Below are 26,022 nucleotides of genomic sequence, written 5' to 3' on the forward strand. Positions count from 1 at the left end.
AAAGACCAAGTCCATATTATGCCAAGAAACGCTCAAATAAGCAAAGAGAAACGACAGTCCATCATTCCTTTAAGACATGAAGGTCAATCAATACGGAAAATCTCAAGAACTTTGAAAGTTTCTTCAAGTGCAGTCGCAAAAACTATCAAGCGCTATGATGAAATTGACTCTCATGAGGACGGCCACAGGAAAGGAAGACCCAGAGTTACCTCTGCTGCAGAGGATAAGTTCACTAGAGTTACCAACCTCAGAAGTTGCAGCCCAAATAAATGCTTCACAGAGTTCAGGTAACATTCACATCTCAACAGCAACTGTTCAGAGGAGACTGCATGAATCAGTACTTCGTGATCGAATTTCTGCAAAGAAACCACTAGTAAAGGACACCAATAAGAAGAAGAGACTTGCTTGGGCCAAGAAACACGAGCAATGGACATTTGACCAGTGGAAATCTGTCATTTGGTCTGATGAGTTCAAATTTGAGATTTTTGGTTCCAACCGCCATGTCTTTGTGAGACGCAGAGTAGGTGAACGGATGATCTCTGCATGTGTTGTTCCCACCGTGAAGCATGGAGGAGGTGTGATGGTGCTTTGCTGGTGACACTGTCAGTGACTTATTTAGAATTCAAGGCACACTTAACCAGCATGGCTACCACTGCATTCTGCAGCGATACGCCATCAAATCTGGTTTGCGCTTAGTGGGACTATCATTTGTTTTTCAATGACCTAACACACCTCCAGGCTGTGTAAGGGCTATTTGACCAAGAAGGAGAGTGATGGAGTGCTGCATCAGATGACCTGGCCTCCACAATCACCCAACCTCAACCCAATTGAAATGGTTTGGTATGAGTTGGACCGCAGAGTGAAGGAAAAGCAGCCAACAAGTGCTCAGCATATGTGGGAACTCCTTCAAGACTGTTGGAAAAGCATTCCATGTGAAGCTGGTTGAGAGAATGCCAAGAGTCTGCAGAGCTGTCATCAAGGCAAAGGATGGCTACTTTGAAGAATCTAAAATATTTGTTATTTGTTTAACACTTTTTTGATTCCTACATGATTCCATGTGTTATTTCATAGTTTTGATGTTTTCACTATTATTCTACAATGTAGAAAATATGAAAAATTAAGAAAATCCCTTCAATGAGTAGATGTGTCCAAACTTTTGGCTGGTACTGTATGTAACCTTCGTGCCCGGGAAAAAGGGWGACAGATCGGGCAAGCACGGTGCTTAATCGAAAGCTTGAAATATGATGGCAGCTAGTTTGGTGAACCCGCTAGCAACCCGTTTTACTGTATAATTTAGCTTGATCAACAAGTTTTGTGTCTTTGTCAAATTTTAAGAGGACTTGAGTGTATAGTTAGTCCACTAAAAGCTSCTTGCTTACAACTAGTCATCATCTCTTACACACATTTTACACCAATCAGAGTATCTCCACTGTGTGATCTCCAGAGATGGATGAAGCCCACTTGCTTGCTCTACCCCTCCAGTACTGTTACACTATGTACACCATATTTGCTTGACTCAATACATTTATAGATACACCTTACTTCATATGTGTTCATTGATTTTTCATGCCTGTGCCATACCAATTACTCTGAACATTTAACCATCACAGGTGATATTGTAACCCGGGAACCTGTGACAGAGACATTGTCTAAAGCTTACACAGTCATTCTTCTCCTACAAAATTACTGGTGTTCAAGAAACAGGTTATAATTTACTTAAGTAATGTGCAACTAGGTTTCCTTGAATATGGTTTCCAACATAAGATTGCCAGAACTTTACTGAAGAGCAAGTGCATTACTGTATTGTAATTATTTTTACAGAATACATTATTCACCTATGACTAGTGGCTGCAAACAAARTAGCACTGGTAATTATGACTGAACAGTTTTAGCAGTGTAGCAACAACTTCAGTACACTTAGTTTTATTCAATTGGTTCAGGGTAGTACTGCATCAGTGAGAACGCAATGAAATCAAAAGGGTTCCAGTATTAGATATTTATTACACTGAGAAAACAGTAATACAGAGGCACATGAGGTGGTTTGAATGGGGGTTTGAATGGAGGGGTTGGAGTGGAGGCTTAGAAGTTGTTGTTTCAAGTCCTGTAGGATGGCTGTGGTAGGTAGGAAGGTTTGTTTCCTGGAAGGGAGATAAAAGTGCATATTAGGATATACATAATATAAAAAGCACATGAATTATAAAGTTGTGGCAAATATAGTGATTAATATGTAGGGAGAGTGTCAGAACTGAGCATAACTGAAAAATAGTGGACCCAAAGTGACCCAAAATGGGAATGAAGAGGATCGTAAATTGTAGGGAACAAATCCCTCTCTGGACTACCAACCAACGACATTGAGCCCAATGTTCAATGAAAAAAGCATTGCATTGTATTTGCAGAGTCTGAACTATTTACAGTTTATTCTAGGTTTGATAGTCTGGACTTTAATACTGAGAAGGATGAGCTGCTGTGTGACCTCATCATTAGCACAAGAGGGAAATAGATTTTGTAATAGAAGAAGTATTGTTGCATTAAAGGGGCCATAAGAAGTTACTCAATACATTTTTTAAACTTAGATTTAAATGTTGTTTAAATGATGTTTACTGACACGGTCAGATTCAAGTGGTGTTGTGCATTTGTAAATTCATCAGTTATCTGACACTCTCAGACAAGAATGCTCTGAAATCAGAGTAGATAGACAAATGCACACTAAATATTTCGATGTGTAGCGAACTTTAAAATATTTCACTGTGGGGATTGAACTTCATAATAATAAAGACATTTTACATAGCTTTCTAGGGCAGACCACAGTGCTTTTGGCACCGGTAGGCTGCTGCGCACTAGCAGAACTCATGACTTCAAGCTCCAGACCTGACACCGGCGGCCTGGAACTAATAGGCACATATCCACACTTGTAAACCATATAGATATATATAACCCCACTTCTGACACCAGTGTAATGAAACAGGCAGGGAGCAGGTCTCGAACCCTCGACCTTCTAGCCCGAAGTCCWGCGCGCTATTGGCTCCGCGTTTATAAACCCAGGGTCATTACACGACATTGCTTCTTTCTTTGGTGTGCTAAGTGTAGATATTGGACGATCTTTTTCCTGTTACTTTTTATGGTCGGCCACCCAATTAAAACCATGGGAATAGTCATGGTTGTCCAGCAAACTGATGTTATGTTAGAAGCCACTAACGTAGAAACTGTGATACAGATTTGGTTTTAGCTTTATTGACCACGACACTCCACAATGACACAAGCGGAGAGAGAGCAAGAAAACGGCAAAGAGAAAGAAAAGGAAAAGGAGCGAGAGAAGGAGAAAGAGAAAGAAAAGGAACAGCGTGGTATCAAAAGACCAATCGCGCCACCGGTTATCCCAGAGCCTCTTCAAGAAGTAAGTTGCAAAGCAATGTTAAAAGGGCCAAGGATTGATATTAGATTCGAATACCAACATATTAAATAATTATATGGGAATAATGTTGTTTAGTTTGCACAAAGACTGCTATGGCAGCTACACATGGGCTAATGTTAGCTAGCTAGCAGCTTGCCGACTCAACGATTTACGAAGGCGTTGAGTGGGCAATACTAACTGGCGGACTGGAACTCCGACGTCATATTTAACAAATAAAAAAACTGATTTCAGAACCCAAGAATAGCCCACAATTACACACTACAATGTCAGTGTTACTCTGTCTTGAAGTCCCCGTACTGTTTGCTTCCTTCACAGCAAATTCAGAGCAACTTTATCGTTGTGTTACACCCTGGATCGAAAACGTTGAGAATTGGTAGAGCAACCGACACGCTTCCTGCGACTGTCCCGCACGTCATAGCCCGCAGACATAAACAAACGTGCCAGCCCCGATATGAGGATGAATGGCTGGTGAGAGAAGGCCTGAATGTGAGTCAAAAATGACCAACATATGGGGTCAATTTCACGCCATATGTATTGAATTAAAAATAGAATAAATCGTGAACATGAAAAATAAAGTTGACAATGTAAACATATTGTAGCGACCCGCACAGACAGCTGTGTGTTATGTGTTAGGCTATTAGTTGGTTGTGTTATACTTACCAGTACCCAGTGTTCGCAGGGACATGCCAATCACGGGAATGCCTGGAATGTTCTGATGCTGGGCATCCTGGTGGTTGGCGGAGTGGCGTGGCAGGGGGATGGAGCATTGGAAGTTAAGACCAGGTTTAGCCATTGTTCTTCCTCTTATGTCTGTGCTTCACAAGAGAAGGTTCCGGTTGGTTTGTAGGTTATCTTTCATTTATTTGGCGTGGGCTACGGCCAAACAGTAGCCTGTGTAAAGTTGGGTTAATAAACCGTCAATTCGTTAACTCAATCCTCTGTCTGGACAATTGTTCCTTTATGATCTAGTGTGGTCATTACAATATTTTTGAGGACGGGTGAAATTGATGTTGAAATCAAAATCAAACAATTGAAAGCAAAATGTATAGAATTGTAAACAAAATACATCAAAACCTAAAAACTTGAAAGCAAATCATTTTAAAGCGAGAGCAAAACTCTGACAATTATTAAAGGAAAATATTTGAAAACGAATGCAATAATCGTTTTCGTTTCAACTTTCCCAGCAACTAATCCTATTGAATACGTTTTGCCTATGCATGTACTACCTTTTGGTTACGCTTACTCGTATCTTTGCTTTCGATGTCTGTTGCTTTGCTATCACTGCCAGTCTTTTCGATTGCGAGTTTTAGTATTATTTTCCGTGAAGGGTGGGGTTTAGATGGAGGCGTAGACAATGAGTCTCCATTGGCCMGCTAGTTTTGGAGTGACGGTTCGTCTTAACCCAATCAATGATTTGATGTGTCACTGGCTCTGACCCTTCTAACTACTTAGGTAAACATATGGATTACCTGTTGCACAATGTTCGGCCAGGTGTTGGTAACTCGTTCGCCATGTTCAGAACATGCGGGCACGCATCTTTCTTTTCCCCAAGGCAGTTAAGCCAAAACCACGCCCCGTTATTCAGAGAGGCGTTCTTCAAGGCTTTGACCGCTCTCCAAGTCCGGAAGTGAATATCACGTAGCGCGAAATTTCAGTCACTGATTAACCTCTAATTCCTCCCAAACCCGGATCCGGGAGCACCCCCATCAGTAAAAAAGCTGACTAGCATAGCCTAGCATAGCGTCACAAGTAAATACTGGCATCTAAATATCATTAAATCACAAGTCCAAGACACCAGATGAAAGATACACATCTTGTGAATCCAGCCATCATTTCTGATTTTTAAAATGTTTTACAGGGAAGACACAATATGTAAATCTATTAGCTAACCACGTTAGCAAAAGACACCACTTTTTTTACTCCACCACTTTTTTACTCCATCAGTAGCTATCACAAATTCGACCAAATAAAGATATAAATAGCCACTAACCAAGAAACAACTTCATCAGATGACAGTCTGATAACATATTTATTGTATAGCATATGTTTTGTTAGAAAAATGTGCATATTTAGCGGCACAAATCGTGGTTATACAATGTGATTAGTGGCCAAAACTTCAAGCAATCTGTCGGGCGCCATCTTGGAGAGGCACCTATTCTAATCGAAAACTATTCATAAACTTGACAGAAAAATACAAGTTGGACAGCAAATTAAAGATAAATTAGTTCTTAATGCAATCGCTGTGTTAGATTTTTAAAATTAACGTTACTGCGCAATACAGCGTGCGCTAAAGCGAGACCGCACCATAATTCATGGCGGAATTATTATTTGACATTTGTCAACATAAGTACGAATTAACAGCATAAAGACTGCTTACTATTAGCTGAGCTTCCATCAGAATCTTGGGCAAGGTGTCCTTTCTCCAGAACAATCGTCTTTGGGTTGAAAGATGTCCTCTTGTCCTGTCGAAATAGCCGCTAACGTTAGCCACCCACTGGAGAGGTGTCCAACTCGTGAAAGCGCATCACAAAGAAATCCAGGAAAATCGCAATAAACTGCTATAAACTGCTATAAGTCGGTTTAAATTAACTACCTTATGAAGTTAAGACAAAAAACAAATTAAATCAGAGCCGGAGATAAAGAACTGCTAAACCGAAAGCTTTTGAAGACGCCATGCCGGTTTCCCTCATGCGTCAGGCGCCTCGTCGAAAAGGTCGGTACTTCCGTTCCAAGAGGTTTTATACTCCCCCAGATGGTGCTATCCGCTCCATTCAAAGTCTCACCGCTTACTGACATCTAGGGGAAGGCGTTAGCGGCTAGTTAGCGGCTAGTGCATGTAGCCCCATAGCTTATAAGGGAATTTATAAACCGACCCTGGAACAGAGACCTCAATTTCAGAAATCTCACTTCTTGACAGGAAGTGAGCTGCAGAATGAGTTCTGTTTCACTCAGAGAAATAATTCAAACGGTTTTAGAAACTAGAGAGTGTTTTCTATCCAATAGTAATAATAATATGCATATTGTACGAGCAAGAATTGAGTACGAGGCAGTTTAATTTGGGAACGAAATTATTACAGAGTGCAAATAGCACCCCCTATTGCCAAGAGGTTTGTTTGCCCTTGTATTTCAACATTGAAAAATATAATAACATAATGTCCCTAAAGCTCAAAGACAGATTCAATGGCTGTAGCATAGCGTATTCGACTGAATGATTAGCTAATAAATAGGGAAATTATGAATAATAAGCATATGCTTTTACCTGATAATAGACTACTAATGATAATATAACAACATATACCAACCTAGTAACGTTAAGTCGCCTAGGTAAACTTAGCTGACCTTCAATTGAGGTAATTCAGCAGAGTTCTGAGACACTTTTACAAGTCATTGTAACTCTGAAATATATAAATGGGCAAATGTTACCAAACATTATGATAATAATAGGCCTGCTTTACGGTATGAAGCKAATTGTTAAATTACACTTTCCATCTCTGCGCTGATCTCCTGTGAGTGAGACAACGCTAGCTAGCCAATGGGATCGTAGTAGAACGCCCCTCTGAAAACCGCGGCGTGGTTTTGGCTTAACTGCGTTGGGAGAAAAGAGACGCTGCGGGCACGGTGGAAGATTTGGCGCGTAGTGTTGACGTCAGACCGTCTACTTAGACAGGCTTTTTTTCTATTGCCTACTTATCATGTTCATTGATTGGATTAACCTGTTTGGGATAGGGGGCAGCATTTTCACGTTTGGATGAAAAGCGTGCCCAGAGTAAAACTGCCTGCTATTCAGTCCCAGTTGCTAATATATGCATATTATTAGTAGATTTGGATAGAAAACACTCTGAAGTTTCTAAAACTGTTTGAATGRTGTCTGTGAGTATAACAGAACTCATATGGCAGGTGAAAACCTGAGAAAAATCCAACCAGGAAGTGGGAAATCTGAGGTTTGTAGTTTTTCAACTCTTTGCCTGAGAAAAATCCAACCAGGAAGTGGGRAATCTGAGGTTTGTAGTTTTTCAACTCTTTGCCTATCGAATATACAGTGTCTATGGGGTCAAATTGCACTTCCTAAGGCTTCCACTAGATGTCAACAGTCTTTAGAACATTGTTTGATGCTTCTATTGTAAAGGAGGGGGGGATGAGAGGGGATTGAGTCAGTGGTCTGGCAGAGTGCCATGAGCTGACCATGCGCATTCACGTGAGAGTTAGCTTGAGTTCCATTGCATTTCTGAAGACAAAGGAATTCTCCGGTTGGAACATTATTGAAGATTTATGATAAAAACATCCTAAAGATTGATTCTATACTTCGTTTGACATGTTTCTACAAACTGTAATTTGACTTTTTTGAATTTTCATCTGAACTAAGCGATCGCGCATTGAGCATTTGGATTACTGGGCTAAACGCGTGAACAAAAAGGAGGTATTTGGACATAAATTCTGGATGTTATCGAACAAATCAAACATTTGTTGTGGAACTGGGATTCCTGGGAGTGCATTCTGATGAAGATCATCAAAGGTAAGTGAATATTTATAATGCTATTTCTGACTTCTGTTGACTCCGCAACATGGCGGGTGTATGTTTGGCTTGTTTTGGTCTCTGAGCGCCGTACTCAGATTATTGCATGGTTTGCTTTTTCCGTAAAGCTTTTTTGAAATATGACAAAGCGGTTGCATTAAGGAGAAGTATATCTATAATTCTGTGCATAATACTTGTATCTTTTATCAAAATGTATTATGAGTATTTCTGTAAATTGATGTGGAGGCAAAGCCAAATGTAAACGGAGGTTTTTGGATATAAATATGAACTTGGATCGAACAAAACATACATGTATTGTGTAACATGTTGTCCCGGGAGTGTCATCTGATGAAGAATATCAAAGGTTAGTGATTAATTTTATCTCTATTTCTGCTTTTTGTGACTCCTCTCTTTGGTTGGAAAATGGCTGTATGCTTTCTGTGACTAGTTGCTGACCTAACATAATGATATGTGGTGCTTTCCCCCGAAAAGCCTTTTTGAAATCGGACACTGGTTGGATTAACGAGAAGTTTATCTTTAAAATGGTGTCTAATACTTGTATGTTTGAGAAATTTGAATTATGAGATTTCTGTTGATTGAATTTGGCGCCCTGCAATTTCATTGGCTGTTGGCGAGCGGAACCCCGTTCCCAGACAGGTTAAGACGAACCGTCACTCCAAAACTAGCGGACCAATGGAGACTCATTGTCTACTCCTHCCTCTATACCCCGCCCTTCTCGGAAAAATAATGCCAAAACTCGCAATCGAAAAGACTGGCAGTGACAGCAAAGAAACCGACATCGAAAGCAAAGATACGAGTAGCGTAATGAAAAGGCAGTACATGCAGGCAAGAGCGTAGGCAAAATGTATTCAATAGGATTGGTTGCTGGGAAAGTTTAACCGAAAACGATTTTTGCATTCATTTTCAAATATATTTTTTAATCATTTGTCATAGTTTTGCTCTCGCTTTAAAATTATTTGCTTACAAGTTTTGGGGTTTTGCTTTTGATGTCTTATTTTTTGTTTACAATTCTATACATTTTGCTTTCAAATGTTTGGTTTTTGATTTCAACATCATTATCTCACCTGTCCTCAAAAATATGTTTACATTCTCAACTTTATTTTTCATGTTCACAATTTATTTTATTTTGAATTCAATACATATGGCGTGAAATTGACCCCCTACCAACACACACATATACACACTGTCGCCCTTATAATCCTCCAATGTGTACTCTCTCTCAACAAAGAAACCAGAGAGTAATGAACAGAGGCAGAATGGTCTCAAAATGGTTGACCAGGCGATCTGGTCAAAGAAGATGTCCAATGGTGTACGGAGGACGCCAGTGTCTGCTGAACAGGTGTGTGTAGTTGTATGTGCAGGGCTCTACATATCTTTACCTATGTAGCCTGTGTGTATGTCTGTTCTGCAGCACAATCAGGTGACCGCATGTCCCTGATTGTGCGGGACAGTCCCAGATTTTGTTCTACAAACAATCATGTCCTGCATTTTATCAACAAATTCAAACACCACTAATGTACTTTTTTTGTTGTTGATTTGTTCCGTATTTCAGTCTGACATTATAACCTGTCTCTTACAGTCACTGCGCTGTTTCTGCGTCACCAAATTTTGCTCATGGCAAAAAAGTAGGATAAGTGTGCTTCAATTAGCTTGTTCGGTGCAGCGGGAGCAGGGGGAGCAGGTGGTGCAGCGGGAGCAGGGGGAGCAGGCGGTAGAGCAGGGGGGAGCAGCGGGAGCAGGGGGTGCAGGGGGAGCAGCGGGAGCAGGGGGTGCAGCGGGAGCCGGGAGCAGCGGGAACAGGGGTGCAGCGGGAGCAGGGGAGCAGCGGGAGCAGGGGGAGCAGCGGAAGCAGCGGAGCAGGGGGTGCAGGGGGTGCAGCGGGAGCAGGGGGTGCAGCGGAGCAGGGGTGCAGCGGGAGCAGCGGGAACAGGGGAAGCAGGGGAAGCAGGGGGTGCAGGGGGAGCAGGGGTAGCGAGCAGGAGCAGGGGAGAGCAGCGGGAGCAGGGGGTGCAGCGGGAGCAGGGGATGCAGCGGGAGCAGGGGAGCAGTGGTGTAGTGCTGCCAGAACGTTGCTCCGACACTTTTCACAATGGTTCTCGTTTAGTAAAGTTAGACCAAAGCTAAATCAATGCCTTGGAATATTACATACAGATTAATTAGTGTTCTACATAACCAAAAGAAATAGCATAGTGTAACATTATTGTTACACCAAAACACCACCATATTTTTAGGATGGTTAGCAGAATATTCACATTGTTTTTCTTATGCGGCCAAAACTCAACAGTGCAGAAATTGCTTGGATTGAAAAAAATACAGGAATGCAGAGTAGTTTAACACTATATGCTCTAATTTACAACAAAAAAGTAATGGTAGAAGCTCAATGCATATTCCCATAAAACTGATTGAGATCAAATGATTGGCATGCAGATGCAGTTTGAATGTTTCACAGGTAAAACCTGAAGAATTATCATCATTCACGATTGACAGTAGTGATGGCCTATTTTGAAAGTATGTATGCCTAACTGGGTATTAAAAATATACMATTTTCTTGAGACAATATGTGTGGGCAAACATTGCAATTGGAGGATGTATATTCTGTAATGATATTCAATAAGCAACATATGTCGGTACAAACTTTGAGCATTTATGACAACATTTTGTATTCATGTAGGCTATACTGTCTTGCCAAAATCATCCTGTTGTCCCGCATTTGGGTATTTTAAATGTGGTCACCCTATCGGCAGCTTGTAAACGACGGTTTGATAGTCTGTTTGGGTGTGTTGTCTTGCAGGCCAGGTCTTATAACAGACTGATTCGACCAGCAGGTCTGGACACTAGCTCCAGGATGAAGTGGACCAACACAGCACACCATCCAGAGCACCTGGTGGGAGAGGAGGTGAGGGAGTACAGCACATCTGGACACAATGCATGCATGTTAAAGAGCAGGTTACTTTCAGAAATTGTTTTTAGTATATTAGTGCTTTGTCGATTTTGTCAATCATTGATTTCTCCCTCCTCTCTCGCTTTGTTTTCTCCCCTCTGTCCTAACGGCAGGCATTGTATGTAAACCCCACTGACTGTTACAATGTGCACTGGCCCATCAGCAGGGGGCAGCTCAACGTGCACAGCGGTGCAGGGGGTTCTCTGACTGCTGTCCTGGCCGATTTGGAGGCCATCTGGAGCCACGTCATCCAGAAACAACTGGAAATCCCCCTAAAAGACCTCAAGGTACAGGACAGACAATTGGCTCACTTCACACTACAGTGCCTGAAAATTACCAGTCAAAAATTTGGACACACTTACTCATTCAAGGGTTTTTCTTTATTTTTACTCTTTTCTACATTGTAGAATAATAGTGAAGACATCAAAACTATGAAATATCACATATGGAATCATGTAGTAACACCATAAACGTGTTACACAAATCAAAATATTTGTTTTATATATGAGATTCTTCAAAGTAGCCACCCTTTGCCTTGAAGACAGCTTTGCACACTCTTGGCATTCTCCAGCTTCTCCAGCTTCACCTGGAATGCTTTTCCAACCGTCTTGAAGGAGTTCCCATATATGCTGAGCACTTGTTGGCTACTTTTCCTTCACTCTGTGGTCCAACTCATCCCAAACCATCTCAATTGGGTTGAGGTCAGGTGATTGTGGAGGCCAGGTCATCTGACTTACTCCATCACTCTCCTTCATGGTCAAATAGCCCTTACACAGCCTGGAGGTGTGTTGGGTCATTTTCCTGTTGAAAACAAATGATAGTGCCACTAAGCGCAAACCAGATTGGATGGCGTATCGCTGTGGTAGCTATGCTGGTTAAGTGTGCCATGAATTCTAAATAAATCACTGACAGTGTCACCAGCAAAGCACCATCACTCCTCCTCCATGCTTCACGGTGGGAACCACACATGCAGAGGTCACCCGTTCACCTACTCTGCGTCTCACAAAGACGRTTGGAAGCAAAAATCTAAAATTTGGATTCATCAGACCAGTCTGATGTCCATTGCTCGTGTTTCTTGGCCCAAGCAAGTGTCTTATTATTATTGGTGTCCTTTAGTAGTGGTTTCTTTGCCATAATTTGACCAGGAAGGCCTGTTTCACGCAGTGTCCTCTGAACAGTTGATGTTGAGATGTGTCTGTTACTTGAACTCTGTGAAGCATTTATTTGGGCTGCAATCTGAGGCTGGTAACTCTAATGAACTTATCCTCTGCAGCAGAGGTAACTCTGGGTCTTCCTTTCCTATTGCGGCCCTCATTTATAGATWAAAAAAAAAAAACTTTATTTAACTAGGAAGGGCTCATTGAGATTTGATATCTCTTTTTCAAGAGCATCCTGGCCAAGATAGGCAGCACTAAGTCATTACACAATTTCAGACAGACAACAAGAAAAACTACAGGTAATCTAGTAAAAACCCATATCATTCACAAGAGTATAACAAAATCATAAAACAGCAAATTAAGAACATTGACAGGTCAGGGAATCAGCCTCAAAATCCTTCATCAATGATTTAAAAACACCAATCGGGACAAGTTCTTCCAGTTTAAAAGTATTTTGTAAGGCGTTCCAAGCCGATGGCGCAGAGTACATAAAAGCCCTTTTACCAAATTCAGTTGGGACATTTGGAACAGTTAGCAGGATAAAGTCCAGCGAACAAAGAGATTTCTGAACAATAAAAATGCCAAAATAAAATGGTAGTAACCCCAAAATGGCTTTGTAAATAAAAGTATACCAGTGAGTGAGCCTACGATTGACTGGAGAAGGCCAGCCAACCCTGGTATATAAAGTGCAGTGGTGCGTAAGGGTTTTGCAGTTTAAAATAAATCTCAATGCTCCATGGTAAAGGCTGTCAATTGATCTCAAACTCTGAGCGGAAGCATTCATATATAACATATGGCCATAGTTTAGTATAGGCATAAATGTAGCTGATACTAGCCTCCTTCTGGCTTCAAAAGGAAAAACAGGCCTTATTCCTAAAATAAAATCCCAGCTTCAGTTTTAAAAAAGTTGTAAGTTGTTGAATATGCAATTTAAAAGAGAAGCCTTCATCAATTAAAATTCCAAGATGATAAAATTCCAGTCTCAATCTCATTGCCCTGACAGGTAGTAATAGGTAAAAGGTTCAGAGGTCTATTTCTTGCTTTAGAAAACACCATTAGTTTAGTTTTGTCAGTATTGAGGATACGCTTCAATTGAACAGTATAAAAAGCAGTTTGAACTTCTGGAAATCTTTTCTGAAAGACGAAGCACAACAATAAATAACAGTATCATCAGCATAAAGGAGAAGTTGCGCATTTTGCACATTTTTGTCTAAATTATTTATATTAATAGTGAATAAGAGGGGACCAAGTACAGAGCCCTGGGGCACACCATTACAGACAGACAATTTAACAGACATGAGCCCATCAAATTGAGTGCACTGAGTTCTATTATACAGATAGATAGCAAACCATGCAACTGCATGCGCCGAAAGACCTACGCCTGACAATCTCTGCCTCAGTATAGCATGATCAATTGTATCAAAAGCCTTAGAGATCAATAAAAAGTGAGACACAGTGCTGTCAAATGCTTCAGTGATATCATTTAAAACCTTCATGGCTGCTGTAATTGTGCTATGCTTCTCCCTGAAGCCCGATTTGGTACATTGATAAAATAGTTAGTATATAAAAACTCTTTTAGCTGTTCACTAACAAGGGTTTCAAGTATTTTCACCAGGGGTGACCGCTTTGAGATTGACCTATACTTATTTAAAAGAGTTGATCTTCCCCTTTTTAAAAGTGGTAGGACAAATGCTGATTTCTAGATCTTTGGAATTTCATTACATTACAAAGTTAAATTGAACAGATATGTAAGTGGTTCAGCTATGAAATCAGCTGCCAGATTTAAAAAACAGGGATCAAGAAGATCAGGACCTGCAAGCTTTCTCTGATCTAAGGATTTCAGGGCTTTATGTACCACCTGCACTGAGAATGGCAAAAAGCTAAAAGTTTGACCAGCTCACACTGGTTCATCCACACAGGGTTGTACAGAGACAGAGGATACTGAATCAAACAGCCTACCAGATAATTCAAAGTGCGCATTGAAACAATTCAGCATTTCAGTTTTGTCATATACAGCAAAACACATGACGGTAATTCATTAACATTACCATTACCTGACATAGACTTAATAGCCTTCCAAATCTTTCTAGGGTCATTCAGGTTATCAGTGGTAACAGACATAAAATATTCAGACTTGGCCTTCCTGAGAAGAAAATAATACTTGTTTTGTAGCTGCCTAAGAATAAGCCAATCAGCATCAGAACATGATTTCCTTGCTTTAGCCCAGGCTAGATTACATTTGTGAATAATACAAGACAGCTCAGAAGAAAACTATGGATTATCCCGCCCTTTAACTCTGAACCTGTGGATTGGGGCATGTTTGCTTCCTATTTGGAAGAAAACATCATGAAAGAATTTCCAGGCAGTTTCCACAGGGATAAGTTCAATCTTGCTCCAGTCAAAATAAAACAAATCATGAAAGAAAGCCTGCATATTAAACTCTTAAAATAAAATAATCTTACGAATAAAGCGTGGGTGTTGTCTTAGGAACTTTAGTATTTCTAAAAGCAACAACAGCGCAATGGTCGCTTAAATCATTACAAAAAACACCAACCGCAGAATATTTATGTGGAACATTTGTCAATATTAAATCAATCAGGGTAGATTTCTCTGGAGATTTGGGTGGGTGGGTGAGTTAATGAACTGGGTAAGATTCATAGAATTACAATACATTTTAAAATCATCAGACACCGGCTTTAACCAACACCAGTTGAGATCACCAATCGAGATCATTTCACTGTGAAGAAGTTTAGACATAAGGTGCATCRGAGAAGAAAATGCATCACAGAGAGCAGAGGGGGGTCTATAACAGCCAATCACAGTTATAGAGAGACCCTTTGAAACTTCAAGATTCAAAGCAAGAAATTCCAATTGTTTACAAATAGTTTCAGACTTTGCCACATTTACAAGGAATTTAGTCTTCACGTATAGCCACACCCCCACCTTTCTTAACTCGATCAGTGCGATACACATTGTAACCATTTATACAAATATCCTTATCATGAGAGCCAGTTTCATCATAGCGCTTGATGGTTTTTGCGGCTGCGCTTGAAGAAACTTTCAAAGTTATTGAAATTTTCTGGATTGACTGACCTTCATGTCTTAAAGTAATGATGGAATGTTGTTTCTCTTTGCTTATTTGAGCTGTTCTTGCCATAAATAGGGCTATCTTCTGTATACCACCCCAACCTTGTCACAACAAAACTGATTGGCTCAAATGCATTAAGAAGGAAAGAAATTCCACAAATGAACTTTTTAACAAGGCACACCTGTTAATTAAAATCATTCCAGGTGACTACCTCATGAAGCTGGTTGAGAGAATGCCAAAAGTGTGCAAAGCTGTCATCAAGGCAGAGGGTGGCTACTTTGAAGAATCTCAAATATAAATATATTTTGATTTGGTTACTACATGATTCCATATGTGTTATTTCATAGATTTGATGTCTTCACTATTATTCTACAATGTAGAAAATAGTAAAAATGAAGAAAAACTCCAAACTTTTGACTGGTACTGTATATACTTTTTTTTACCTGACTACACCTAACAAATCATAACATGTAGCAGAGACAATGTTGTGGTCAGCTGTCAGTTTTATTTTGTACTCTGATCTAATCGCCTCTTGTTTGTTGGGTTGGCAGTATTACAGATGTATCCTTTTAGTCCCTGACATCTATAACAGGCATCACATCAAGGAACTGGTCAACATGCTGCTGCTCAACATGGGCTTTTCAGGTACAATACACACTAAATGGCTACACGGACTACCTGAGTTGACCCTTGTATTATTCATGTTTTTTTGTTGCACTGTCTATGCACACTTACAGGGCCYTTCACACATACACTCACTTCATCATTTGCTCACACACATAATATGCACAAACATTTATACTGACTTTACACACACCCACTCAAATACAATCATCATATACGCTGCTGTTTATCATATCCTGATGCCTAGTCACCTTTCCCTTATACATATTTACTTCTGCGCTTTGTTTTACCCACATACTCATATCCGTAAGTTGACATTTAATAGTCGGATCGGATGATACTCCTGATCTGAAAAAAATGAAGTGTTAAGTAGATGTTGGCAATGTACCTCCCTGCACGTTCTCACTGTAAAAAAAGCTGCAGATTAGGAGCAGCGGGCAGAGAAGTGTGTCTGTGTGTCCTCAACTTGCAACAGGCAGCCACGTTTGCTGTTACTCAGTCAGAATGCGCATCAGTATTTCATTTTTTTTCTCTCCATACTGCTTGTTAGATATTATGCACATTGATAGCTTTATAGCAAATGTCCYTGCAATGTGATTTATCATAGTAGTAGCCAGGCAGCAGCAATCTGAATGATCAGACCAAAAACATGCAAGGAAAATTGATCTGGTGAAATTATGAACCGAGTGGATGGAGAAATACAGCTTCACTCTTATCCAATCAGAGCAGCAGGATCAAAGTACTGCCCGCCCTTCTCTTTAGACAGCCAGTCGCGTTATTTAGCCAATGTAGAACCTCACACATTACTGACTGACATGAGAAAGATGCGTGCAGAAAAWATATATTTTTTCCATCACGTATCATTACAAAAAATAGTTGAACCATAATTTTATCCAGAAATGTGCCCATATCTGTTAGGATACTTGTTTTGTCTGGCTACTCGGCACACCCCTAGTAAATATGGTACTGGAACTGATCCTGTATATAGTATGCTTGCTTGCTTTCTTTTTCTTTTTCTTTCTATTTCTTGTGTTTGTGTTCTACATTGTTATGTTTAGTATAACATTGTTATTGATTACTGCATTGTTGGGTTTAGAGCTGGCCAGAAATGCATTTAGCTGTACTTGTACTTGTGTATGTGACTTTGAAACTTGATTGTCACTCCTTGGTCTGCAGCGATCGTAGTCCACCAGGAGTCTGTGTGTGCTACCTTCGGCAGTGGCCTGAGCAGTGCCTGTGTGGTGGATGTGGGCGACCAGAAGACCAGTCTGTGTTGTGTGGAGGACGGGGTGTCTCACCGCAACTCCAGGTGTGTATATTGCATCATGCATCTCATATGTATATATTGTACTCTATACTATGCCACTGTATCTTAGTCCAATGCCGCTCTGACTTATATGTACAGTGGGGCAAAAAAGTATTTATTCAGCCACCAATTGTGCAAGTTCTCCCACTTAAAAAGATGAGAGAGGCCTGTAATTTTCATCGTAGGTAACCTCAACTATGACAGACAAAATGAGAAAAAATATCCTGAAATCACATTGTAGGATTTTTTAATGAATTTATTTGCAAATTATAGGTGGAAAATAAGTATTTGGTCGAATAACAAAAGTTTATGCTCAATACTTGTTTATATCCCTTTGTTGGCAATGACAGAGGTCAAACGTTTTCTGTAAGTCTCCACAAGGTTTTCACACAACTGTTGCTGGTATTTTGGCCCATTCCTCCATGCAGATCTCCTCTAGAGCAGTGATGTTTTGGGCTGTTGCTGGGCAACACGGACTTTCAACTCCCTCCAAAGATTTTCTATGGGGTTGAGTCTGGAGACTGGCTAGGCCATCCAGGACCTTGAAATGCTTCTTACGAAGCCACTCCTTCGTTGCCCCGGGCGGTGTGTTTGTGGATCATTGTCATGCTGAAAAGACCCAGCCCGTTCATTTCAATGCCCTTGCTGATGGAAGGAGGTTTTCACTCAAAATCTCACGATACATGGCCCCTTCATTCTTTCCTTTACACGGATCAGTCGTCCTGGTCCTTTGCAGAAAACAGCCCCAAAGCATGATGTTTCCACCCCGGATGCTTACAGTAGGTATGGTGTTCTTGGATGCAACTCAGCATTCTTTGTCCTCCAAAACGACGAGTATGAGTTTTTACCAAAAAGTTATTTTTTGATTTCATTGACCATATGACATTCTCCCAATCTTCTTCTGGATCACCAAATGCTCTCTAGCAACCTTCAGACGGCCTGGACAGTACTGGCTTAAGCAGGGGGGGACACGTCTGGCACTGCAGGATTTGAGTCCCTGGCGGCGTAGTGTGTTACTGATGGTAGGCTTTGTTTTACTTGGTCCCAAGCTCTCTGCAGGTCATTCACGTAGGTCCCCCGGATGCGTTCTGGGATTCTGCTCACCGTTCTCTTGGTGATCATTTTGACCCCACGGGGTGAGATTCTTGCGTGGAGCCCCAGATCGAGGGAGATTATCAGTGGTCTTGTTATGTCTCCATTTCCTAAATATTGCTCCCACAGTTGATTTCTTCAAACCAAGCTGCTTACCTATTGCAGATTCAGTCTTCCCAGCCTGGTGCAGGTCTACAATTTTGTTTCTGGTGTCCTTTGACAGCTCTTTGGTCTTGGCCATAGTGGAGTTTGGAGTGTGGACTGTTTGAGGTTGTGGACAGGTGTCTTTTATACTGATAAATGTTCAAACAGGTGCATTAATAAGGTAACGATGTAGGACAGAGGAGCCTCTTAAAGAAAGAAGTTACAGGTCTGTGAGAGCCAGAAATCTGCTTGTTGTAGGTGACCAAATACTTATTTTCCACCATAATTTTGCAATAAAATTCATTTAAAAATCCTACAATGTGATTTCTGGATTTTTTTTCTCATTTTGTCTGTATAGTAGAAGTTGTACTATGATGAAAATTACAGGGCTCTCTCATCTTTTAAGTGGGAGAACTTGTACATTGGTGGCTGACTAAATACTTTTTTGCCCCACTGTATATATATTCTTAATACATTCCTAACTTAGATTTACGTGTATTTTGCTTATATGTTGTGAAACTGTTTAGATATTACTGCACTGTCAGAGCTGGAACGCACAAGCATTTCGCTACATCCGCAATAACATCTGCGTAAACATGTGTATGTGACCAATAAAATTTTGATTTGAGTAGAAGTGTGCACTCCCTCCCTGGTTGTCTGTGATGGTTTTGAACTGAAGTGTACACACTAGGTTTGAACTTTCCACTGAGGATTGAAGGGTGCACAGTAGGGGTGTATCGAAGTAAAAATGTATCGGTAACATATCAGTCTGGTATAAAGATGCTCTGTGTGACAGTCGTCGGCCAAAGTTTTGAGAATGACACAAATATTAATTTTCACAAAGTCTGCTGCCTCAGTTGTTTATGTGGCAATTTGCATATACTCCAGAAATGTTATGAAGAGTGATCAGATGAATTGCAATTAATTGCAATGTCCCTCTTTGCCATGCAAATTAACTGAATCCCAAAAAACATTTCCACTGCATTTCAGCCCTGCCACAAAAAGGACACTGACATCATGTCAGTGATTCTCTCGTTAGCACAGGTGTGAGTGTTGACGAGGACAAGGCTGGAGATCACTCTGTCCATGCTGATTGAGTTCGAATAGAAAACTGGAAGCTTCAAAAGGAGGGTGGTGCTTGGAATCATTGTTCTTCCTCTGTCAACCATGGTTACCTGCAAGGAAACACGTGCCGTCATCATTGCTTTGCACATAAATGGCTTCACAGGCAAGGATATTGCTGCCAGTAAGATTGCACCTAAATCAACCATTTATCGGATCATCAAGAACTTCAAGTAGAGCAGTTCAATTGTTGTGAAGAAGGCTTCAGGGCACCCAAGAAAGTCCAGCAAGCTCCAGGACCGTCTCCTAAAGTTAATTCAGCTGCGGGATCGGGGYACCACCAGTACAGAGCTTGCTCAGGAATGGCAACAGGCAGGTGTGAGTGCATCGCCACGCACAGTGAGGTGAAGACTTTTGGAGGATGGCCTGGTGTCAAGAAGGGCAGGAAAGAAGCCACTTCTCTCCAGGAAAAACATCAGGGACAGACTGATATTCTGCAAAAGGTACAGGGATTGGACTGCTGAGGATTGGGGTAAAGTCATTTTCTCTGATGAATCCCCTTTCCGATTGTTTGTGGTATCCGGAAAAAAGCTTGTCCGGAGAAGACAAGATGAGCGCTACCATCAGTCCTGTGTCATGCCAACAGGAAAAAGCATCCTGAGACCATTCATGTGTGGGGTTGCTTCTCAGCCAAGGGAGTGGGCTCACTCACAATTTTGCCTAAGAACACAGCCATGAATAAAGAATGGTACCAACACATCCTCCGAGAGCAACTTCTCCCAACCATCCAGGAACAGTTTGGTGACGAACAATGCCTTTTCCAGCATGATGGAGCAACTTGCCATAAGGCAAAAGTGATAACTAAGTGGCTCGGGGAACAAAACATCAATATTTTGGGTCCATGGCCAGGAAACTCCCCAGATCTTAATCCCATTGAGAACTTGTGGTCAATCCTCAAGAGCCTGGTGGACAAACAAAAACCCACAAATTCTGACCAACTCCAAGCATTGATTATTCAAGAATGGGCTGCCATCAGTCAGGATGTGGCCCAGAAGGTAATTGACAGCATGCCAGGGCGGATTGCAGAGGTCTTGAAAAAGGGGTCAACACTGCAAATATTGACTCTTTGCATCAACTTCATGTAATTGTCAATAAAAGCCTTTGACACTTATGAAATGCTTGTAATTATACGTCAGTATTCCATAGTAACATCTGACAAAAATATCTAAAGACACTGAGGCAGCAGGCTTTGTGAAAATTAATATTTGTGTCATTCTCAAAACTTTTAGCCATGACTGTACATGTGTCTGTCCTCCTGCAGGCTGTGTCTGGCATACGGGGGCGCTGATGTCACCCGCTGTTTCTTCTGGCTCCTGCAGAGGGCAGGCTTTCCCTACAGGGAGTGTCAGCTCTCCAATAGGGTGGACTGCATCCTGCTGCAGCAGCTCAAAGAGACCTTCTGCCACCTTGACCAGGTACTTAAACATCAAATTCATAAGGCATCAATCGGGAAGAAAACAGCCTGAAATAGGGAGGAGCTTCTTTAACTTGTCCATTTTAAGAAACCGTTATTTTTACCGAATTTCTATCAACATGTTAAATATGCAACCAGAGGTAAAAAAATACCACCTCCACACACAGAGACGTGTACAAAGCTCTCCCTCGCCCTCCATTTGGCAAATCTGACCATAACTCTATCCTCCTGATTCCTGCTTACAAGCAAAAATTAAAACAGGAAGCACCAGTGAATCGGTCTATAAAAAAGTGGTCAGATGAAGCAGATGCTAAGCTACAGGACTGTTTTGCTAGCACAGACTGGAATATGTTCCGGGATTCTTCCGATGGCATTGAGGAGTACACCACATCAGTCACTGGCTTTATCAATAAGTGCATAGAGGACATCGTCCCCACAGTGACTGTACGTACATACCCCAACCAGAAGCCATGGATTACAGGCAACATTCGCACTGAGCTAAAGGGTAGAGCTGCCACTTCAAGGAGCGGGACTCTAACCCGGAAGCTTATAAGTTTATGCCCTCCGACGAACCATCAAACAGGCAAAGCGTCAATACAGGACTAAGATCGAATCGTACTACACAGACTCTGATGCTCGTCGGATGTGGCAGGGCATGCAAACTATTGCAGACTACAAAGGGAAGTACAGCCGAGAGCTGCCCAGTGACACGAGCCTACCAGATGAGCTAAATAACTTCTATCCTCGCTTCGAGGCAAGTAACACTGAAACATGCATGAGAGCGTCAACTGTTCCGGATGACTGTGTGATCACGCTCTCCGCATCCGATGTGAGTAGGACCTTCAAATAGGTCAACATTCACAAGGCCGCTGGGCCAGACGGATTACCAGGACGTGTACTCCGAGCATGCGCTGACCAACTGGCAAGTATCTTCACTGACATTTTCAACCTGTCCCTGTCTGAGTCTGTAATACCAACATGTTTCAAGCAGACCACCATAGTCTAAGAACACTAAGGTAACCTGCCTAAATGACTACCGACCCGTAGCACTCACGTCTGTAGCCAAGAAATGCTTTGAAAGGCTGGTCATGGCTCACATCAACACTATTATCCCAGAAACCCTAGACCCACTCCAATTTGCATACCGCACCAACAGATCCACAGATGATGCAATCTCTATTGCACTCCACACTGCCYTTTCCCACCTGGACAAAAGGAACACCTATGTGAGAATGCTATTCATTTACTAAAGCTCAGCGTTCAACACCATAGTGCCCTCAAAGCTCATCACTAAGCTAAGGACCCTGGTACTAAACACCTCCCTCTGCAACTGGATCCTAAACTTCCTGACGGGCCACCCCCAGGTAGTAAGGGTAGGCAACAACACATCCGCCACGCTGATCCTCAACACGCGGGCCCCTCAGGGGTGCGTGGTCATTCCCCTGCAGTACTCCCTGTTCACTCATGACTGCACGGCCAGGCACGACTCCAACACGATCATTAAGTTTGCTGATGACACAACAGTGGTTGGCCTGATCACCGACAACGATGAGACAGCCTATAGGGAGGAGGTCAGAGACCTGATCATGTGGTTCAAGACAAAGGAGTTGATTGTGGACCTCAGGATAAAGACGACCGAGCACGCCCCCATTCTCATCGACGGGGTTGTAGTGGAGCAGGTTGAGCGTTTYATGTTCCTTGGTGTCCACATCACCAACAAACTAACATGGTCCAAGCACACCAAGACTGTCGTGAAGGGGGCACAACAAAACCTATTYCCCCTCAGGAGACTGAAAAGATTTGGCATGGTCCTCAGATCCCCAAAAGGTTCTACAGCTGCACCATCAAGAGCATCCTGACAGGTTGTTTCATTGCCTGGTATGGCAACTGTTCAGCCTCTGACCGCAAGGCACTACAGAGGGTAGTGCGTACGGCCCAGTACATCACCGGGGCCAAGCCTCCTGCCATCCAGGACCTCTATACCAGGCGGTGTGAGAGGAAGGCCCTAAATATCGTCAGACTCCAGCCACCCTAGTCATAGACTGTTCTCTCTGCTACCGCACGGCAAGTGGTACCAGAGCGCCAAGTCTAGGTCCAAAAGGCTTCTAAACAGCTTCTACCCCCAAGCCATAAGACTCCCGAACAGCTAATCAAATGGCTACCCAGACTATTTGCACCCCCCCTTTGCTACTACTCTCTGTTTATTTTCTATGCATAGTCACTTATACATGCAGGTAGGTTTGTTTATCTCAATTACCTCGACACCAGTGCCCCCGCACATTGACACTGTACCTGTTCCCCCTGTATATAGCCGCGCTATTGTTATTTACTGCTGCTCTTTAATTACTTGTTTTTCTTATCGCTTATTTTTTAGGTATTTTCTTAACTGCATTGTTGGTTAAGGGCTTGTAATTAAGCATTTCACTGTAAGGTCTACTACACCTGTTGTATTTGGCGCATGTGACAAGTAAAATTTGATTTAGTTTCTTCTATGGTGTGCCCTAATAACTAAGTCCCTGGTGTACTTTTCAACGTAAGGACTCTCCAACCCTGGTCTTGAAGTGCGAACTGTATGGTTATGGTTATGGCTTTTATTTCATTACATCACAACATGCCAGTTTCAAATGGCCAACTAATGAATCATGGTCTTCCGTCTGGGCTATAAGGCCATAGCTGATATAAGGTGTGTTACTGAAGAAGGGGGACTTAGGAATAAAAGGTGATAGATACCCCTTTTCTACATGCTCAGCTCTTTCCCCTTTTTCTCCAGGACATCTCTGGGCTTCAAGACCACGAGTTCCGCACCCGTTTCCCAGAGTCCCCTGCACTTCTTTACCAGGTTCGACTTGGTGACGAGAAACTGCAGGTATGTATACACACCCAGTCAGGGAAGGGCTGTCAGTGGTAAAGCGGATGATTGTGGTTTTGAAGCCCAATTTTGATATTGAAGATGACTATAATAAATATGACATAATAAATGCTGTCACAATGTGTCATTTGTGTACCACAGGCTCCTATGGCCCTGTTCTACCCCACCACGTTTGGGATAGTGGGCCAGAAGATGACCTCCTTGCAGCACAGATCTCAGGGTGACCCAGAGGACCCACATGATGAACACTACCTACTGGGAACCCAGAGCAAGCAGGACCAGGTAGTCTAGGAACACCTGACTCCATCCTATTAGAACTATCTGATTGGCTGATACTCCCTCTCTGTTTCCATCTCTCCCTTCCTTTTCCTCCTCTCTCCATCTCATCCTCCCTCTCCCATTATTATGCTCAGTCCTCTAAAGCCTCAGCAGAGCGTAAATCCCTTCCCAAGCCGCCTGGGTTTGAGGGGGAGTTGAGCAGCCAGGGTGGGGACCCCTCAGAACGTGGAGGTGGTGCCCATGGCCAGGATGTGGAGCTGGGACACTCCCAGAACGACTGCCTGATGGGGGGWGCAGAGATGGAGGAGCCTCCCTCAGCACTCCTCTCCAGGAAGACTGCCATGACCCAGTTTGAGGGCAAAGCGCTAGGCTTGGACAAAGCCATCCTGCACAGCATCGATTGCTGTGGTAAGCAAATTACCCTGCTTCAAAACTCTGTCCTATAATACAGTATCTTGTTTTATTCTACCATAAACACGAGGTAACATACACTAAATAATAAACATAAGATATAGATAAAACATTATTGGACATGATATTCATTATTCTGTTATGAAGTGAGGGTAAATTGTGAATTCTAAGCAGTGGTTTCCAAATGTTGGATGTTTTGATAGGGAAATGTTAGTTTGTTTTGTGTGTATTTTGTTTGTGCCCAGCATCTGACGAGACCAAGAGGAAGATGTACAGCTCCATCCTGGTGGTGGGGGGAGGCCTGCTGTTTCACAGGGCCCAGGAGTTCCTGCAGCACCGCATCCTCAACAAGATGCCCCCCTCCTTCCGCAGGGTGGTGGAGAGCGTGGAGGTCATCACACGACCCAAGGTACACTGGCTTCTACGTACACTGGCTTTACAGTGGACTAACATGGTCTTGAGGCATGCAGAAGACCAGGTGTTTATATCTAGTCTAACACAGTGGGTATAAAATGCAATCTTGCAGGAGTTTGTGTGTCGCTACAAGCAGAGGTGTTTTAATGGCTGTGTTTTCCAGGACATGGACCCTCGCCTGATCTCGTGGAAAGGGGGAGCGGTGCTTGCCTGCCTGGACACCACCCAGGAGATGTGGATCCACCAGAGGGAGTGGCAGCGCTTTGGTGTGCGCATGCTGAGGGAGAGGGCTGCGTTTGTCTGGTGAACCACCCCAGACTACATCCCACTGGAACAAGGGAGCACAGAGGGAGAAGCCCATTACTTTAGACAGTAAAACACTGGCACAGGTACTACTCACAGAGAAAGACTGCCGGACACACAATATAAGGCAAATACTTAACCTGGGCACTGACCCTCGTAGGCTTCAAACATCTCTCTCTTGGTACCTTATATTGTGTAGTGTAACGTGTACTGCATGTCTTTCTCACAGTTTAACTGGTGCCTGTGTGGTAGATGGTTTAAATAGTTGTTTTGTTCCCAGTTTCTTTCTTCTGTCATTGTGGATGTTACATTTGATTAAAACGTACTTATTTCTTGAAGGACTTACTGTTTTGACATTTCTTATAGACCTTATGTAGGTTGGAAGAAATTTGATACGAGACATATTTAACGGTAAAATGTTATGAACGTGTACCTATCCTACTTCACAATTAGCTAAGACGCCACGTGTGTTTGCGAAGCAGAGGATCTGAGATCGAGCACCAGTAAGGACGCTATACTTAAACGATCAGTGACGCTTGTCACAGTTAAATGCTATGACTAACTCCTGTAGTGTCATTCATCATACCCCTAGTAAATCAAATTTAATTTCAACATACACTACATGACCAAAAGTATGTGGACACCTGCTTGTCAAACATCTCATTATAAAATYATGGKCATTAATATGGAGTTGGTCCCCCCTTTGCTGCTATAACAGCMTCCACTCTTCTGGGAAGACTTTCCACTAGATGTTGGAACATTGCTGCAGGACTTGCTTCCATTCAGCCACAAGATTATTTGTGAGTTTGGGCGATTAGGCCTGGCTCGCAGTCTGCGTTCCAATTCATCCCACCAATCTTGACAAACCATTTCTGTATGGACCTCGCTTTGTGCACGGGGGCATTGTCATGC

The 26,022-nt window shown here is 42.3% G+C and overlaps 1 protein-coding gene across 1 annotated transcript; it reads left to right on the plus strand.

Moving 5' to 3' along the window:
* The first annotated feature begins 3,147 nt into the window (after positions 1–3,147).
* Positions 3,148–25,451, plus strand: actr8 (actin related protein 8). The gene is made up of 13 exons (XM_024005660.2): positions 3,148–3,394; positions 3,728–3,898; positions 9,175–9,285; positions 10,738–10,842; positions 11,001–11,174; positions 15,684–15,777; positions 16,933–17,065; positions 20,682–20,835; positions 23,605–23,700; positions 23,845–23,985; positions 24,117–24,390; positions 24,639–24,802; positions 24,971–25,451. Exons 1-13 carry the CDS (start codon positions 3,251–3,253, stop codon positions 25,112–25,114), a joined length of 1,905 nt encoding a protein of 634 aa, XP_023861428.1. The 5' UTR covers positions 3,148–3,250; the 3' UTR covers positions 25,115–25,451.
* Positions 25,452–26,022: the final 571 nt, after the last annotated feature.

The sequence above is a fragment of the Salvelinus sp. IW2-2015 genome, linkage group LG17 (assembly GCF_002910315.2).
Source record: "Salvelinus sp. IW2-2015 linkage group LG17, ASM291031v2, whole genome shotgun sequence".
In the NCBI taxonomy this organism is placed as follows: Eukaryota; Metazoa; Chordata; class Actinopteri; order Salmoniformes; family Salmonidae; genus Salvelinus; species Salvelinus sp. IW2-2015.